This window comes from Lepidothrix coronata, unplaced genomic scaffold, assembly GCF_001604755.1.
Source record: "Lepidothrix coronata isolate B3197 unplaced genomic scaffold, Lepidothrix_coronata-1.0 Scaffold310, whole genome shotgun sequence".
Lineage (NCBI taxonomy): Eukaryota > Metazoa > Chordata > Aves > Passeriformes > Pipridae > Lepidothrix > Lepidothrix coronata.
The window spans coordinates 48,821-66,835 of NW_016690490.1; the positions used below are offsets into that span (position 1 = coordinate 48,821).

At 40.8% G+C, this 18,015-nt stretch overlaps 1 protein-coding gene across 1 annotated transcript in view; it reads right to left on the reverse strand.

The window, feature by feature from the left end:
- The window catches only part of SLC36A4 (solute carrier family 36 member 4), a 50,501-nt gene extending 33,614 nt beyond the window's left edge, over nucleotides 1–16,887 (reverse strand). Inside the window, exons 1-6 of the mRNA XM_017837778.1 lie at nucleotides 16,809–16,887; nucleotides 7,838–7,961; nucleotides 6,986–7,076; nucleotides 5,861–5,949; nucleotides 4,470–4,565; nucleotides 2,834–2,918 (exon numbers count right to left, since the gene is read on the reverse strand). Coding sequence (XP_017693267.1) covers nucleotides 2,834–2,918; nucleotides 4,470–4,565; nucleotides 5,861–5,949; nucleotides 6,986–7,076; nucleotides 7,838–7,961; nucleotides 16,809–16,836 — 513 coding nt within the window. The 5' untranslated portion in view covers nucleotides 16,837–16,887. The remainder of the gene's footprint in view (nucleotides 1–2,833; nucleotides 2,919–4,469; nucleotides 4,566–5,860; nucleotides 5,950–6,985; nucleotides 7,077–7,837; nucleotides 7,962–16,808) is intronic.
- Between the last annotated feature and the right edge of the window lie 1,128 nt (nucleotides 16,888–18,015).

The window sequence follows — 18,015 nt, forward strand, 5'->3', positions numbered from 1 at the left end:
GCTCTGTAAACACTGATCTTTGTACTTTTCTTCAAGTGTTTATTTCGTCAAACTCTTTTATAAAGCTTTCCGAAGTCACTATATGCCTTTGCTAACCTGTTGTCTATCTCTCTGTCAATCTTACCATCCAAGATGAGGCTACCTAGGTAATTAAACTGCTGGACTGATTTGAGCTCTGATTCGCCAATGGTGATATGGGGATGATGGAAGACTTCCTGAGGTGCAGGTTGATAGAGAACTTCTGTCTTCTTTAAGCTGACTTCCAGCCCAAATTGCTCAGCAGCGTCTGCAAAGCAGGATGTTAAACGCTGCAGAGCTGCTTCTGTGTGGGTGACGAGGGTGTCGTCATCAGCATAAAGCAGCTCCTGGACAAGATGATTTAAGGTCGTAGTATGGGCCTTCCCATCCAGAACAAGTGGTGGATCAATCTAGCTGAAAAAACTCAATTATGTGCAGATACAGGTGATCACAGAGGATTCTATGAGGCCTTGAAAACAGCATACAGGCCTACATACCAGGTCCAAAGCCCTCTACTCAGCACTGATGGTCAAACATTTCTGACAAATAAAACCTCCATTCTGAATCGATGGTCTGAACACTTTCAGACTCTTTTCAGTACTAGCTGTGTAATTCAAGACTCAGCTATTCAGTCCATCACACAATAACCGGTGAAGAACGAATTCGATACTGCCCCTGCTTTAGGAGAAACTCTTAAGGCCATACAGCAGGTGAAAATTGGCAGGGTGGCTGGGGTTGGTGGAATTCCACCTGAAGTCTGGAAGCATGGGGGCCAAGCACTCCATGCTAAATTTCATGAGTTTCTGATGCGCTGTTGGGAACTGGGCGAACTACCATCAGACCTGCGTAATGCAGTCATCATCACTTCGTATAAGAAGAAAGGAGTTAAATCAGACTGTTCAAATTACCGTGGTATTACTCTGCTCTCCATTGCTGGCAGAATAAGAATCTACACGGATGATTAATGCTCAGTAACCTGCCATATCTTACTCCTCACACACTTCTCTAAATAGAGGAGCATACAAAGAATCACAGAATCACAGAACTGTTTGGGTTGGATAAGATCACCAAGATATCAAGTCCAACCTGTGACCGATCACACCTTGTCAACTAGACCACAGCACTAAGTGCCATGTCTGATCGCTTCTTGAACACTCCAGGGATGGTAACTCCAACACCTCTGTGGGCAGTCCATTTCAATGCTTAACAATCCTTTCCATCAAAAAATTCTTCCTGTTGTCCAACCTGAACCTCCCTTGGTGAACCTGGAGGCTATGTCCACTCATCCCATCATTAATTGCCTGTGAGAAGAAGCCAACCCCCACCTCACTACAACCTCATTTCAGGTAGTTGTACAGAACGATAAGATTCACCCTCAGCCTCCTTTTCTCCAGACTAAACACCTCCATCTCCCTCAGTTGCTCCTCATCTGACTTGTCCTCCAGACCCTTCACCAGCTCCGTCGCCCTTCCCTGGACAAGCTCCAGCACTTCAGTGTCTTTCCTGAAGTGAGAGGCCCAGTACTCAAGTACAAGGCCTCACCAGCACTTGTACAGACACAGGCCCAGATTCATCCTCATTAGCTTTATGTCAAGTGACTAACCATAATCTCATAAGCAGGAAACACAGCAAAGCATATTGGTAGAGTCCAGGCATCTTAAAAAGCCCATGGAGGAGCAAGCATCACAAGCTCAATGTGCCTGTGTTTGAGCATCCAACCTTCCTTCCTTCCTTCCATGGACCACCTGCTCAGACACACAAACTTCTTCCTGCAACTGCTGGGTGTGCAAAGGGGAATGACCAACACACACAAGGGACCCTGTCAACAGAATAATCTCCACCTATGAGAAAGAGCTTAGAAGGACTGGAAAACAAGAGACAAAACACATGAATGAAAGCAGGAGCAGCTGTCATGAAAGTGATAGGCATGGTTTTGTTTCCTTTTGTCAGTGATGGATGGTTGAGGGGAAGAAAAGGGATAGCTGGGTTTTATTGAAAGGTTTGGGATTGCTGGGGAAGTGTATAGGTATTTGTAGTTGTGGTATAGGTATTTGTAGTTGTGGTGACTCATTTGCAATTTTTAGTTGATTTAACCAACTTCAGGGATAAAACTTGAAGTAAACTATGTGACCAATTGCAAAGCATTCACAGAAAAGCAACAACAGTTACTAGATTCTATCATGTCTCCCCTCTATTAGATATTACATAGAGAGGAGACAGGATAATAATATTCAGAAATATAAAGAGTATCCACAAATTGAAAAGAATAAATTACTTAGAGCTAGAACATGAAATAAAGGACTTGCAACATTGATAAGAAATTTTAAGCTTCTACAAAGAAGCAGCTGTCTAACAGATAAGAAAGCATTGGAACTGACTACTGAGGAGGCAGCGGAAATTTCAATGTCAGGCATTTTTAGGAACAAAAAATCAGGATTGGTTTAGATACAGTGGATTCTACGAAGGGAAGTGACTAAACAGGAACAAAACAAATATTCCAGTGACAGGAAAAGGGTAAAATATGCCCAGGAAGTTGGGGGTAGAAAAAGGCTCTCAGCAGAAGGCCTAGGGGAAAAAAAAATTGAGGGACAACTGGCTCCTCTCATCCAGTTTCATCCTTATTTTCTATCATGTCTACAATTAAGTTTTAAATTCAACAAACAAGTCAGAAGGCAATAAACACTTCCACAAGGTCTGAATTCTGTTCATTTTGGACATTGCTCCTATTTACCAAAAGCTTTATAGGGACAGGAAATAAAAGCGAGAAAATATTAATCTAAACCCATAACTGCTTCCATATGGCAACATTACTCACTTGTTTCACATTTTCTGCCAAGAACACAACATAAACACCACAAAATCCCAGCTGTGTTATCACTAAGAAAAAGTCCACAATACACCTGAGGAAGAAAAAACAAACATACATTATACTTAGGATCCAAATAATTAACCCATTGTTACCTAACATGCAATTACTGCTCCTTTTTACAGTAATCAAAATGCAACCATCAAATGCCACTTTAATTTCACAAGTACTGCAATACATGCTCCTCTTATGGCAAGACAGGGTGGGTTTTGTGTGTGTGGTTTTTAAGGTAACACTAAGTACGTATCACAGTTTCTCAAAAAAAAAAAAAAGGTACTCAACATATTTTAAAGTGGCATAAAATGAAATTCAAGGACTTAATGTGGTACAAATGTTAACAACAGACATACATATTTGATGCACCCTTTAGCCCCCAACACAGCAGTTTTCCACCAGGTCCAGAGATGAAACGTCTCATATGCAGTCTAAGACATAAAAGTTGCATCAACTCAAGATAACACTTTCACATCTTACCAGGCAGTTCTATGTCAGTGTACCCAAATACACATTCAGACACTGTATATTACTGAAAAAACACTAAACTATGGTTCAGATTGTTTTTGAAACAAAGTAATACACAATGGTGGCCTGAAGACATGCTGTAATGAAGCTCTGCTAGAGTTAAGCATACAGCAGAGATCTGCTCCAGAGAATGGATTTGCTGCAATACAGTGTCTCTGGAGATCTGATTGCCATTTGTGGCTTGTAACTCTTAGGTGCAATAGAGAATTGTCATTATATATCAGTACAAATCAATTTTGCCTCTAATTGAGCTCTTCTCCATTCCTACAAAGTCATCACAAAAGATCTTAAAAGAACTAGCTCACCTTTTGCTTACTTGAAACAAAGTAATAGCCAAAACCCCTGATGCAAGATGCTGCATCCTTGAAAATAACAGGAACAAAAAAAATTCTTCCACAAGTGAGGTAAAAACCACTTTAAATTAATGTTGAGCAATATGTTTGTTCCACTATTCACAATTTCACTACTGCGCAGTCATACTACAAACTCCACAGTTCTACAGCAACAAATGGCAAAGACAAATATAATAGTCTTTTTTAAAAGAAGGATAAAGTATTTAACAGAGACAACAAGCTATTAACATCTTCATGTCATTATTGCAAAAACAGTACCTATTTTATCCATTATTTGTATGTTATATTTAAACAGGAAGCAAAGCAATTCTTTGCTTCCTTTCTGAATAAATCCACTAAAGTAATTAACATCTCCAGTGTCAACCTGCTTAAAGAGTGAACTCTGATGCAGGGAATGCCAGTAAAAGAGAATGAAAACTTCACTACATTAGACAATACAGAATGCATTTCTGGTTATAACACATCTCTTCCTATATTACTAAACAGAATTCTTTTTCTTCACAGCTCTTGTAGACCTGAAAATTGNGAGACAGACATCCTCCCATGTCACCACTACTAGCTGGTAGCAGGAAATAACAAATGACACTGTAAAAAATCATTCTTAAGGAAGGCAACATCTTAGTAAAAAGAAATTCTCCTATCATTCCAAGTCAAACAAAGTCAAATTTTTAATAATGAATTTATTCAATTAAATTCTAATTCAAACTTACCTGCCCCAAGAAGCTCGTTTCTGAAGAGCAGCAAAGGGTCCCAATTCCATGGCATAACTAACTGTATCACTATACCCCAGTGAGGACTTTTTCATCCTGAAATCAAAAAATTAAGAAAGAATGGAGTTATTAAAAACTATGCCCTACCTTGAAAATGCTGTTGGTTTCCCAGGATTATAACCTGTGGCAACATTCCACTGGTGCTGAATTTCAGAGGTATGGCTCGGGCTTCCTTACTCCAGGAAGGGCTATTATTTAGCACTCAACAAGCACGTTAAACACAATGTTGCTTCCCCCACTTCAACAGTACTAAATACGTTCCTTACAGAACGAAGTTTTTTTATAAATTAATCCAAAATCAGATACTTATAATGTGAGCTTAAGAAACTGATCTCAAATCTAAAAGTCACAAAGAATTTGAACAGGTTTCAAAAACTCTTCCTGCACAAGCAGTCACAACTGATTCAATGATCTTATTTCAGTGATCATCTTCAAAGATCATTCAAAACCACAGTGAAGAAGTGAAGAATTCAGGAATGACAGGGTCCATTCACAGTACAATGTCATATTAATCTGGTAAGAGATTTTCCAGCTACGGGGGCACGAATAGTTTTGCAATTCTATTCAGTTTAAAGCTTTTACTGCACTTTTTAAACATGAGACCCTCTCACTGCTTTTCTTTTAACACCTGACAGTAAGATAAAAATGTTTAACAAAAGTCACTATTAAACAAAACACTCTGTCAGTCTGAATAGCTCTACCAATCCGAATAACTGCTTCCCCCCAATATTGTACAACTCACTTGGAGGAGTATTTAGTGTTTATCTGCTCACTAGCTCATTTTAATTCATTCCTTCAGCACTACAAGTTCAAAGAATCAAGTTGTCACAATTCAAAGAGACAGAACTCACATATAATCATGGAAGACATTGACAGGATTTCTTAGTTTATCTTTTATTCCTATAGAGTACTTATAAAGTGGCTATTTATAAATTATACACTTTCCAAAGCTATGAAGATTCAGAAGCTATGAAGAAATCTATGAATATAAAGAAGGACTAATGGACTGAAAATAAGCAATTAAAACTGCAATGAGAAAGATCCTATTATTTCCTAGCAGGGTACTGGGCAACACGTTAAACTAATTTCATTTTGAATATGAACAGAGAACAATTATTTTTTTTTCAGTGAGTTGCACAAAGCACACCTATCATTTATAGGTACACGCTACAAATTTGAGTGTTGCTTCCAACAACTGGAAGATTCTAAACTGACAGAAGGAACTGCTATAGCATCAGGACATTCTGTAGGCCAAAAATCACAAACAGAACAGACAAATTAAGGAAAAAAATACTGAAACTCAGCAACTGAACAAGTAGTTCCACATTTACCTCTGACACAGAGAGTGGCTGCAACGTACCAAGATGTGCATACAGTGAACCGATATAACTCCTATGAACACAAGGCTGATTGGTCCAACCTGGTATGGAAAAAAAAAAGGAGGGAGGACACAGGAAATATACAGAATTTCTCATGAAAATATTCCGGGGAAAAATCTCTAAATGAAAAAAATTCACATTGTAGCAAAAAAAAAAAAAAATTTTGTGCAACTGCATTTTTTCCCCTCTCTCAGAGGGGGGTAACTGTTGACGTTTCACAGCATTCCTTACTTTACATTCACTACTTGAGAGATGGCTATAAGTACCAAATGGGCACAAACAACTGCACTCCTCTAACTGCTTCATTTGCCCAAAAAAGTTTGTCAAGAGAGAAGACTGCATATAGTGTCCAATTCAGAACAGTGGTTTGAAGTGGTTTAAAGTGGTAATGGTAGCAAAAGTTACAAACTATACATAACTCTCAAATTAAATAATTTGTTTCAGAGTGGAAGTTTAACCAGAAATTTTCACAGAAGGAATCTGCTTTTCACATGTAACTGTAACTCTTAAACTGAACATCCTGTACTATAGAATTACAGGATTATTTAGCTGTAAGGTGAAAATTTCACTTGAGTAAATTTACCCTGCCCTAGGAAATGCATTGTTTATTACCTGGTATAAACAACCTGTGCTATAGCCTGTTTCTGCAGAAACACTACATTGATTTAACAAGCTGATGATGCATTCTAGGACATACAATCTGCCTCTAGAGAAGTGTGTACAAAGACAACCACATAGTAACAATTCCCATGAGACACCATAGGACCACAGGAGTCTGAGTAAATCAAAATTTTTTTTTTTTGCAAAGTTTGTGTTTTGACCAGAAAAACACTTTGGCTACACAAAAACGCAACTCATGCAATGAAGTCCTCAGGGTGAAGTAGTAACTTTTTTTAAAAAAATAAAAATCTTAATCTTCAGTACTAATTTTACCAGACTAAAGAGGAAAATCAACACAACTCTATTAAGATTGCAGTAACAAATAAGAAGTATAGGGATTTTAGTTTTTCAGGACATATATCTGTAAATCAGTCTAGATATTTCTCCTAGTGTATGAAAAAAGAATTGAATTCTTACCACAATACCAGCATTTTTTATTGCAAGTGGAAGACCAAGAAGCCCAGTTCCAATGTTTCCCTTGAGGAGGTGAGTAAGTGTTTGTATAAACCTGAGGATAAAACATCACATTAGAAGTACACTGAGATGGGGCAGAGGGCAAAAGTAAAACCACATCCTCTGTCATTTAATAATAAAGTGATAAGTTTTGAGCTTCAACTCATGGTGGTAGTCTAGTTATTTTAAAGTATGTGCAGCACATTCAAATAATGTTCTTATTCATCATTATATGTGAGCACTCTCAAATAGAACATACAAGTCTGATCTTCAGTTCTTTACTCCAGCTTGTGAAATGTTATTTTCTGTGCAATTCTATTATTCATTTGCCTCAGAGTCAAAATTACCAAGTTTTATCACTGTTTTATCGCTATTTTAGAATCAATAACATTCAAAAACAAAATTACCAGCTGCAAATCACAAGTCTGACAGCCAAAGCTTTATACAAATTAAAAAAGAAAACCAAAACCCAAAGCTTTGCCATCTCTTCTAATTAAACTTTCACAAACAGATTATCTCCGGAATCTTCTCAAAATCTTCTTTAAACAGCGCTTGGATTTTGAGTAATCCAGTCACTTTGCAAATAGGCACCTTGGAATATTTTACGGCCACATTCTTAGCTTCCAAAGAACAAAAAACCTATTCAAAATGGGCTGCTTTTTGGCAGAATTATGTAAAGTCCTGATGTACAACCACAAAACCACAAAACTGTCCTGCAGGTGCAAGAAAACCCCTACACAGTTCAGTAAACTGCTCATAAGAAATGAGGGAGAGGCAACAAATTTAAACAAGCTGATATTTAAGAGTAACACGTACGTAATGCCACCTTCATTACCAAGCTGGTAATGTGTTTTAACTGGCAGGAAATTATTTTCATGCTCTTCTTCTGAGATGCCATCTGAGTCTTCTTCATCAATTAAAGGCTTCATTACTTCCATGCCTGTACAACAGAGTTAACACTACATTAGCATTAGAAACAAACTTAAAGTTCAGACGTAAAACCCAACTCAAACTTCCCATGCCAGGAGGTTTACATGTGTTCCTAACCATAATGCTGATTTAAGCAGATACATACAGGACAAGTTTGCACAGGATATTCTCTCTCTTTAAAGTGGTACACCATCTCATTATTATCATTATCATTATTATTATGGGCAAACACCACAGGTTTTCATTAAGAAAACCAACCTTTTATTATGAAAATGTCAATGGTTTAGATCCTTTTGCAAGCTAATACAACAAAAAGCAAACCAGAAAAGTCACCCATTGTTACAAAAGATAGAGATTTATCTTACCCACTGTTAGCTACTGCAAAACTAAGCATTTAGTCTATGCTTATCAGTGGTAAGTAACAGCACACCCCAGAGTCATCCCATCCTAAAATGAATAGGTAAGACAGGTACCGCAGAAGATATCTCCATTCAATGGAGAAAGAACCAAAATAAAGGATTCAGGCTCCAAGCTTTGAAAGATGCAATTTCATGAACCTTTTAAACTCACATATATTTCGAGCTAAGTAACACCACCTAGCAAGAGCAAGCAGTCAGCAGTGAACAAAATCGCCTTTCAGGCAAAACTAACAGCTTATGCCAGTTTAATGTTGAGGAAATTATAACCATTTTTGAATTACTACAGTTAAGTAAAGCAAATCCTGCCAAGAGCAAAAAGATCATTTACCCTACACTTGCCTACCACAATATCCATTCATAAAGTACGTTGTCTCAACTTTCATAACTTCCACCAAAAAAAGAGAGAAATCCCTGTGACTAAAATATTACTGAATATTTCTACTAAAAGCATTATCAGGCATCGGAACGGGCTGTCCAAGAAAGTGGTGGAGTCACCGTCCCTGAAGGTATTTAAAAGATGTGGATGTGGCACTTAGGGATATGGTTTGGTAGTAACATGGTAGTGCTAGGGTAACAGATGGACTCAATGATCTCAGAGGTCTTTTCCAACCTTAATGAATTCTAAGTATGCAAGAGCACAGTGAATTTCCACATCGCTTACAGAACTCTGAAAACACTGAAAAATACCATGAAATTCATTAGCTACATTAAAACATTAGCTACATTAAAAGACTATTCAGCGAGCAAAAATATTTCATAAATTGAATGAACACTGAATACCTTAACTATTTTAAGCTCACTTATGATGTAAGAAAAACACGGATTCTAACAGAATACCTGTGAAATCTGCAACACCTGTGAGCCTGCAGATACATTTAAAAGAAGGTACAAGCAACTGACATCTTTGAAGTACATAAAAGCATACGAACATGCCAAATACAAGTTTTATTTTGGGGAGTCATTATGGTCAATCTGATAAAAATTAACACTTAATTAATTAAAACAAGATATGTGCAGACAGGAAATATAGAATGCATTGAAAAGTAGCCATTGTATTGGGTTTGTGTAGCAAGGTTTTGGTAGCAAGGGGCTGCAGTGGTGCCTTCTATGAGAAGCTGCTGGATGTCAATAGAGCTAATGCCAGCCGGCTCCAAGATGGACCCACCATGGCCAAGGCCGAGCCTAACAGTGACAGTGGCAGCACCTCTGGAATAACACTTAAGAAGAGGAAAACACTGCTGAGCAACAACAGCTGGAGAGAGGAGTGAAAATATGTGAGAGAAGCAGCCCTGCAGACCCCAAGGTCAGTGAAGAAGGAGGGGGAGGAGGTGTTCCAGACACTGGAGCAGAGATTCCCCTGCAGCCCATGGTGCAGACCATAGTGAGGCAGCTGTGCTCCTGCAGCCCAGGGAGGTCAATGGGGATGCAGAGATCCACCTACAGCCCCTGCAGGACCCAACAGTGGAGGAGGCTGTGACCTCAGGGGAAGCCTGTGCTGGAGCAGGCTCCTGGCAGGACCTGTGGCCTTTTGGAAAGAGGAGCCCACGCTGGAGTAGGTTTGCTGGTAGAACTTGTGGATCCCACGGGGGATCCACACTGGAGAGGTTTGCGGAAGACTGTCTCCCATGGGAAGGGACCCCCACTGGAGCAGGAGAAGACTGTGAGGAGTCCTCCCCCTGAGAAGAAAGGAGCAGGAGAGATAACGTGATGAACTGATCACAGCCCCCATTCCCTATCTCCCTGCACTGCTGGACAGAAGGAAGTAGAGAAATTGTGAGTAAAGTTGAACCTGGAAAAAAGGGAGGGATGGGGAAAACTTTTTTTTTTAGATTTATTCTTATTTTTCATTACCCTATCTGATTTGACTGATAAGAAATTCAATTAATTTCCCCAAGTCAAGTCTGTTTTGCCCATGATCGTAATTGGTGAGTGATCTCTCCTGTCCTTATCTCAGTCCATGAGCCTTTTGTTATATTTTCTCTTCCTAGTCCTGCTGAGGAGAAGAGTGATAGAGTGGCTTCTCTGGGCACCCAGCATCCAGCCAGGGCCAACCCACCACAGCCATTCAACAAATCATTAAGGTTTTTATGAAACCTTAAAGATGTCTAACCCACCAGCAGGGCACTGAAGCCAATGCTAAGTAAGAAGAACCTCTAAAGAAAAACTGTAAAACAAGTGTAAAAATCCTACAAAGCAGAAGGCAGCTTATTCAAGTCGTTAAAATTAAAAGCAGAGCTCAAACTCTCCTGAAAAAACTAAAGGGTCATCCAAATTTCATGTCAGTAAAGTTGAAAGCCAGTAATGAAAGCACTTGACAGAAGCAAAGATGACTAGTCAAGAGCAAAAATCAGAGGTCAGAGACTCAACCAGTAAGTACACTGTAGAGTAAATTTATACTCAGTGATATTCTAATTATAGAAGTCAAGACAGACTTAAACATGTTTCACTACATGGCATATAGTCTATAAATTGATCAAAAGAAGGATCAGCAAAGTTCCTTCCCTCTGCTCCCACAGCATTGTGCTGACTAGTTCTTGAGGATGCCACGACCATCCTCTCTCAGCTCCGAGTCCCTACTGGGTTCATTTGATGCTCACAAAGACCTGCACATTCTACTTCTGGAGTAAAAGTTTGTCCCCTCAGGGGTCAGAGGGAGCTGGAAGTTTCACCCAGTGGGCAATTGATTAGGCTCATTTTCATTCTTTAAAATATTGATTCTAAACTTAGAATCTGAAGTGTTTTCATTAGGAACAAGCCAAACTACAAGCGTGCAAAGTCTCTGATCACATGAGATTCAACTACATATAAAAGGAATAATAATAAAAATATTTTACAGTTTTGTCTCCATCACATTTTGTAGGATGCTCTTTGTAATGCTAAACAACAATGACAATATGCAGCAACTAAGGTTCCTATTTAGCAGGGTGAGGGAACCAGCACAACCCTTAGGACCGATAGCTCTGGTGACTATCAGCAACTGCTCAGTCAAGAGAGAAAAGTAAAATTTTCTTCTTCCCTTACAGCCTGAGACTGGAACATTTGATATATATATACATCTACATTGTTTACCATGCAACCGGATGACACTCAGAAGACTGAAATTTTTCAGACACCCCATTTTAGTTTTCTCCCAACTTCCTGACCCATCTTCTGATCACAAAGGTAGTCCTTTAAGAATGGATTTAGACATACTCAAGCATTCCCCTCATCTTTTAAATAGTAAGAATTTTTCTAAGACAAGCTATTTTTCTTCTGAAAAGTCATCTGCCCATGCTTAAAGCTGTCTATCAGAGCTGGAATAGTGATGACAATAAGCCTTAGATGACTAATCACCTAACTTACTGTCAACTATTCACCCATGTTCTCAGAAATTGCTTAAACTAGACCTCAGAATATCTGTTTCCAACTTGTACACTAAGGTTGGCAATTTGCCGATCCTGTTCTAATGTAATAACACATTTGAGAATAAATTCTATTAGAAGTTTTCAAACACAGGCAACAGCAATCTGCATCAACTCACATTGTGATAACTATACTTACTACAGGTTCCCCTGAAATACTGCATTATATAAAACATTCCAATAATGCTATCTAGTCTCTATTCTAGCCATAGAAATGCTTTTGAATTGCCTCTTCTCCTTGTCATTCCTCCTTCATCCTATGACTGGTGTATAGTTTTGGCCTAAAATATGTGAATCTGTTAAGAGTAAAGGTCCTGGGACATAATACAAGGTTTGGGTCATGCAACTTTCTAAGCATGGGTTTTTATTTGATGAGATCTCTGCTGCTGGAAGGAATACTTGTGGCTGTGTCCCACTGCACAGTCCATACTCACAGTGACATACAGGTTTGTGTAACATCCAGATTTAATGGATCCAAACTTGTAGTCCAGAGCACACCAAGCAAGAAAGCCTAAGCTCAAAAGGTCAAAGAATGGGTGCTTTGCATACTTGAACCTAGCCTGAAATGAATTATTCTGGAAGGTCCACAGTCACTGCCAGAAAATTGGTACAGAATACCCATATTTACTTTGATTCCTTCCTACAAAGGTCCAGTATGAGCAGTTTAAATCAGATCTCAAACTCCAGCTACAAGAACAGCATATACATGTCATACTTGCATCAAAGATGAAGTTGTCTGGCTGCTCTCACAAAGCACCTGGTGCAGAGCATACCTCAGCCAACCTTAGGTCCATGCTCCTCCAAGCTGTTCTGGCGGCATCCAAACACACTATGAATGATCCAATCCAGTGCTCAGCCACTGAAAAGTCTGCATTATCATTACTCAGCACAACTAAGAATGAGGAAATTCACTTCTACACACCCTTTTGTTTTTACTTAGCCTAAGAACCAGCCAATTTTCAGCATTGTCTTTCAATCAGCTAATATGAATTTCTTTTCTCCTCATACCACCACAAAAATCTTTTCAGATCAAATGCTGTCTTCTGATTGTCTTCAACAGTTATTTAAACATCTGTCATTGTTTCTGCTTTCTTCTTTGAATACCCATGCAAGCAGGGTGCCAAAAAGCTCTGTAAGTACTGCTACTATCAAGCAAGGCAACAGAGTGCATTTCAACTTCACCCAGAGTTAACCACTGCAATGTTTAAATTGATTCCTTAAACCACTAGAGACATAAATTCACTTACTCATTACAGCTACATCTCACACTATAATCATGCAAACATATCAACACTGTATCCTCAAAGACCTCTGACAAATTTCAGAGGTCAGCCACCAGTTACACAGTGAAATTAAACCTATAGTGTTTAAATTGCTATGACCAGGATTTCCAGATTTGAATCTTCAAGTGTACTTTTCTATCCCCTAGAATTTGCCAGCATCTTGACAACGTTTATGGACATATTACCAAAGAAACTTTCGAACTGTTATTAAATGGACTTAATTCTAAAGCTTTTACAGCACAATAAAGCAACCCTTTGGTTCCAAAATTCTGTAAAGAAACAACTTTTTCACCAAGAACTTTAGTTAATTTTTCTATACAGCTCAAGCAATTAACATTTCTAAATTTAACTGAATCATGCAGCAACACAAGTGATAAAACTGATCATCATTTTCATTTTACAGAAGAAACAGTGACAGAAGGATGAAAGTTTGCCAGGGTTGCACAAGAAGTTAAAGGTTGAGGAGATATTAAAAACAAAGCCAAGTACAATCTTCTATTGTTCCTTTGGAGAAGGTCATGCCCTAGCCAGAGTCATATCTAAAACCCCCTTTACAAATCCAATTTAACAGTATGATCTGTTTTTTGTTAGCTTAGTTGTTTTTCCTTCGGGTTTTTGAAGTCAGTGTCAGCAAACAATAAACTCGATTTGATATATAAGCATAAAAAGATTTGGGGGATACAATATAGCCCACCATTGTTTACATTAGCTAATTTTACTCATTTACGGGAGAAGGAACACACAGACCTTGTTGGAGCAACACTTATTAAGTGCTCAGCAAAAAGCAGCAGGCAAAGGACATCTCATAGATACTTCACTGCATGGTCAGCTTCTACACAAGAACATGCCTACAGGGCCAGAAACACTGTACAAGACTCACAGTCCTGTGAAATCTGTTTATTAAATAGAGGGTGACCCAGGGCCTCCATAACTGGGATAAAGATTCGAGTTAACAAGCAGCTGGTTTGACTGTTGAATAAAAGAGAAAATCAGAACCACGTCATCTTTACACTAGCCTAAAATGTGGTTTTATGTTAATATTTTCCCACAGGCTATGGAAAGCCATATTCATGATCCAGAGGGCATACCCAGAGCTTGTGTCACCAACCAAGGCCAGCTGCTCTTATGGGACAAGGTTAGCACTTGAGCCTGTGAATAGCAACACAGCCAAGGAGACTTCACTACGGTGTAACACAGAAAACACATTTATGTCCGGCAGCAACCACGTCTGTGACAACCAGAGAGGCTCAGTGTTCCCAGCAACTACTGCAGTACACAAATGACCTATTTATTGTCTCAACGCTGTGGAGCAGTTTTTTAATTCAGCATTCAGAAACAGGGCTCTCAAGACAAATTTAGTCACAAAGAAAACATTGCCCCTAATTATTTTCAGAATAACACTCAGTTACTCCCTCAACCACAGAAACCTCCCTCAACCTGTTTCTCCACTACCCAAGCTTTAGCCTACAAATAAACTTCCCAGCATTTCTCCAGAAGGCATCTAACTGTATAGTCCAGCATTATCCCTGAAGCACACATGATCTCCCACGTTACTCAGTCACATGCTTCTGCAACCTCCAAAGAAATTATGGAGCAACATGAAGTGACTATGGATGGTAGTGCTAGGGGTACACTGGTCCAGAGCAATAAACATCTGTAAATTTTCCTACTTAAAGGAGGAAATAACAGATAACCCCAATACACCATACACAAGCCAGCTCCCTTTTTATCTTCCACTACAGCAACTCTTATTGAATATGAGACATAAAACCAAACAAAACCCTCAAACTAAAACACATTTTCCAGTTTGAAAATCAAAAAGGAAAACTCATCTGGTTTAAAAGTTCCTGTTAAATACTAATAATTATATTTTCCAGAATAGTAAAAGATAGCATTAGTTTTTGTTGTGTTTGCTTGCCAAGAACTTTATGCTTCATGCTGTTATTTAAATCCCTCTTTATTTTTCTTTGGAAAATATATCTTGTGTCATTGATCTGTTTCCATCACATACTGTAATTTAATAAAGTAGATTTATTCAGCTTCGTGGTAGAATTTATTAATCATGAGAATTGTTAATTCTAAGTAAATGTTGAAAGTCAATAATGCACCTCAAAAAGCATGAAGAACTGTTTGCTTTTGCATCACAACTGTCAAATCCAGAAGGCTCATAAAATCGGACAGAGTTATTAAACCAAGTGTACACAAGCACAGGTCTCCATAGTTATTACACACTTTAACCCCAACCCACAATGGATCATTTATTTGGAAAAATGCTAGTCTTAAATAATCCACTATCCTGTCTAGACCAAGCCACACATTTCTACTATTAACACACTCTCAAGTGAAGACACACTAGCAAGACTTTCGCTTTATTAAGTATTCAATAGGACAAAACCATGTAAAAATCTTCAGAATTCTCAGCAGGTGTTGATCTGCATTTTTAAACAGTTAATCCCATAAACAAATTCCGCTTCTACTGTCAGACCTGTAACCTTAGGGAAAAAAAAAGGCTTAAATATCTTTCAGCCAGCTTTCCTCGGGAGGTGGCAGTCCCTCAATGCAAGATGGAGCAGCCTTGGAGACAATAAAATTTGAAGCATGTCTTCCAATTCCCACCATTACCACTGGACAGGACGAATTCCACAGATTACAGTGGAACTGTAATCTTCAGATTTCCAGCAGAGGGCAATAAGGATGATTAGGGTACTAGAACATCTCTCTAAGGAGGAAAGGCTGAGGGAGCTGAGCCTGTTCAGCCTTGAGAAAAGACAACTGAGAAGGGACCTCCTTAATGTGCATAAATATCTGAAGGTGTGAAGGGGGGTGCCAAGATAAGGCGAGGCTCTTCTTGGTGGTTCCAAGCAATAGGGGAAGAGGCCATGGGCAGAAACTGATGTACAGGAAGTTCCACCTGAAAGTGAGGAAGAACATCTTCACCGTGTGGGTGACCAATCACTGGAGCAGACTGCCCAGAGAGGTTGCGGAGTCTCCTTACTTAAGATATTCCAGAACCACCTGGATGCAATCCTGTGCCATGTGCTCTAGGACGACCCTGTCTGAGCAGGGAGGTTGGACCACGAGACCTACTGTGGTCGTTCCCAACCTCACCTATTCTGCGATTCTGTGGACACAGCTTTGAGATGAGATTTTCAACCAGCCCAGCCCAGCCCCAGTTACACTTTATAGCTACACCTGCTACAAGCTATCTTGTCCATCTGCGGACAGAAAAACTAAGAGATGAACATCGATGTACCCTCCCACACACAGACTGAAAGCAAGCCACAATTCTTCATCACAGATGAAAGACAACGTATTTTCATGTACTTCTATGGAGGCCGTGACTTCCCAAAGAAACGGAGAGCTAGCCAGGTGTGACTGACGCCCTCAGGGAGCGACCCCTGCAGACCCCCAGCTCCGCTCCCCTCAGCCCGCCCGGCCTCAGGTGCCGCCGATCCGGCTCCCGGGTGCTCAGCCCTCACCACCGCTCCCCCGGCCCCGGCGCCGCGGAGACGCGGCAGCACAGAGCGCACCCCTCCTCCAGGTGGGATGGTTCATCCCGCCCGCCTCGGTGTGCTGAGCGCCGCAGCGCATCCCCCGTGGGCCGAACCATCCCGGCTGGAGCGGAGAGGGGTGGGAGCTGGCCGGCCACTCTCGGCGCTCACGCCTCCTCCCCATGCCCCGCGGCCAGCCGCCATCCCGCCGCCCCTCAGCCGCTCCGGTCGCCGCCGGGCCGCACGGCTCAGCCTCGCCTCACCCAGCTCGTCCCTGGCCGTGCCGGCCATCGCCCCGCCGGGCTCCGCTCGCCCTTCCGCGGATGTGGAGCCGACCAGCGCGGCGCATGCGCCCCGTGGAAGCGAACGAAAGAGCGGCGGGCAGGCGGGGCCTGCCGGGGCTGAGGGGGCGGTGCCGGCTCCCGGTGTGGGTTGTGTCCGTTCTCAGTGCCCTGGTCCGGCGGTATCCCGGCTGCTCTGTGTCCACTTTAGCACGTGCCCATAGAAATACAGAGTGTCTCAGTTTGGAAGAGACCCATAAGGATCATCAAGTGCAACTCCCTGCTCCATGCGGGACCACCTAAAACTAACCCATATGACTAAGAGCACTGTCCAGACGCTCCTTGAACTCTGATATTACCAGCATCGTTACTGTTGCTCCTTGGCTCTGCTGCAGCCCCAGGCGTGATGGCCCCATAAAGCGCTGGACACATCTGCCGCCCTCGGCAGGACTGGGGAGAGCGGCTTTGCATGGGGCACTGCAAGCACAGAGCCATAATTAATCAGCAGAGACTAAAATCAGGGGTGGGAACAGAGTGCAGTGGAACTTGACAGCTCAGCTTGCCTGTGATTTGCAGTTTGACCTCCTGAAAGTCAATCCCCTTCAACAGTTCAAATTATTTTCCCTGTGTGAAACAAGAAATGACTCATAGAATCATAGAATGTTAAGGGGTTGAAACAGACCTTAAAGATATCTGGTTCCAACCCCACTGCCATGTGCAGGGACACCTCCCACTAGACTAGTTGCTCAAGGCCTTATCCAACCTGGCCTTGAACAGGGCACACAAAACCTCCCTGAGCAATGTGTTCCAGTGCCTCATCACCTTCACAGCAAATAATTTCTCCTGTATATCTAACCTAAATTTCCCCTCTTTCAATTTGTACCCATTACTCCCTGGCCTGTCACCACAGTTCCTGATGAAGAGTCCCTCTCCAGCCTCCCTGTAGGCCTCTTTCAGACACTGGAATGTTGCTACGAGGTCTCCATGCAACCTACTCTTCTCCAGGATGAACAGCCTCAGCTGTCTCAGCCTGTCTTTGTAGGGGCGGTGCTTCAGACACAAAATGATATTTGTGAGAATCATAGTTAATGATGGATGATATGAAGTGTTATCTCTAACTAATCATTTCATATCAAATTACTCACTCCCTGAAACTGATGTTCCACTTTTTGTGGATTCCACGGGAATG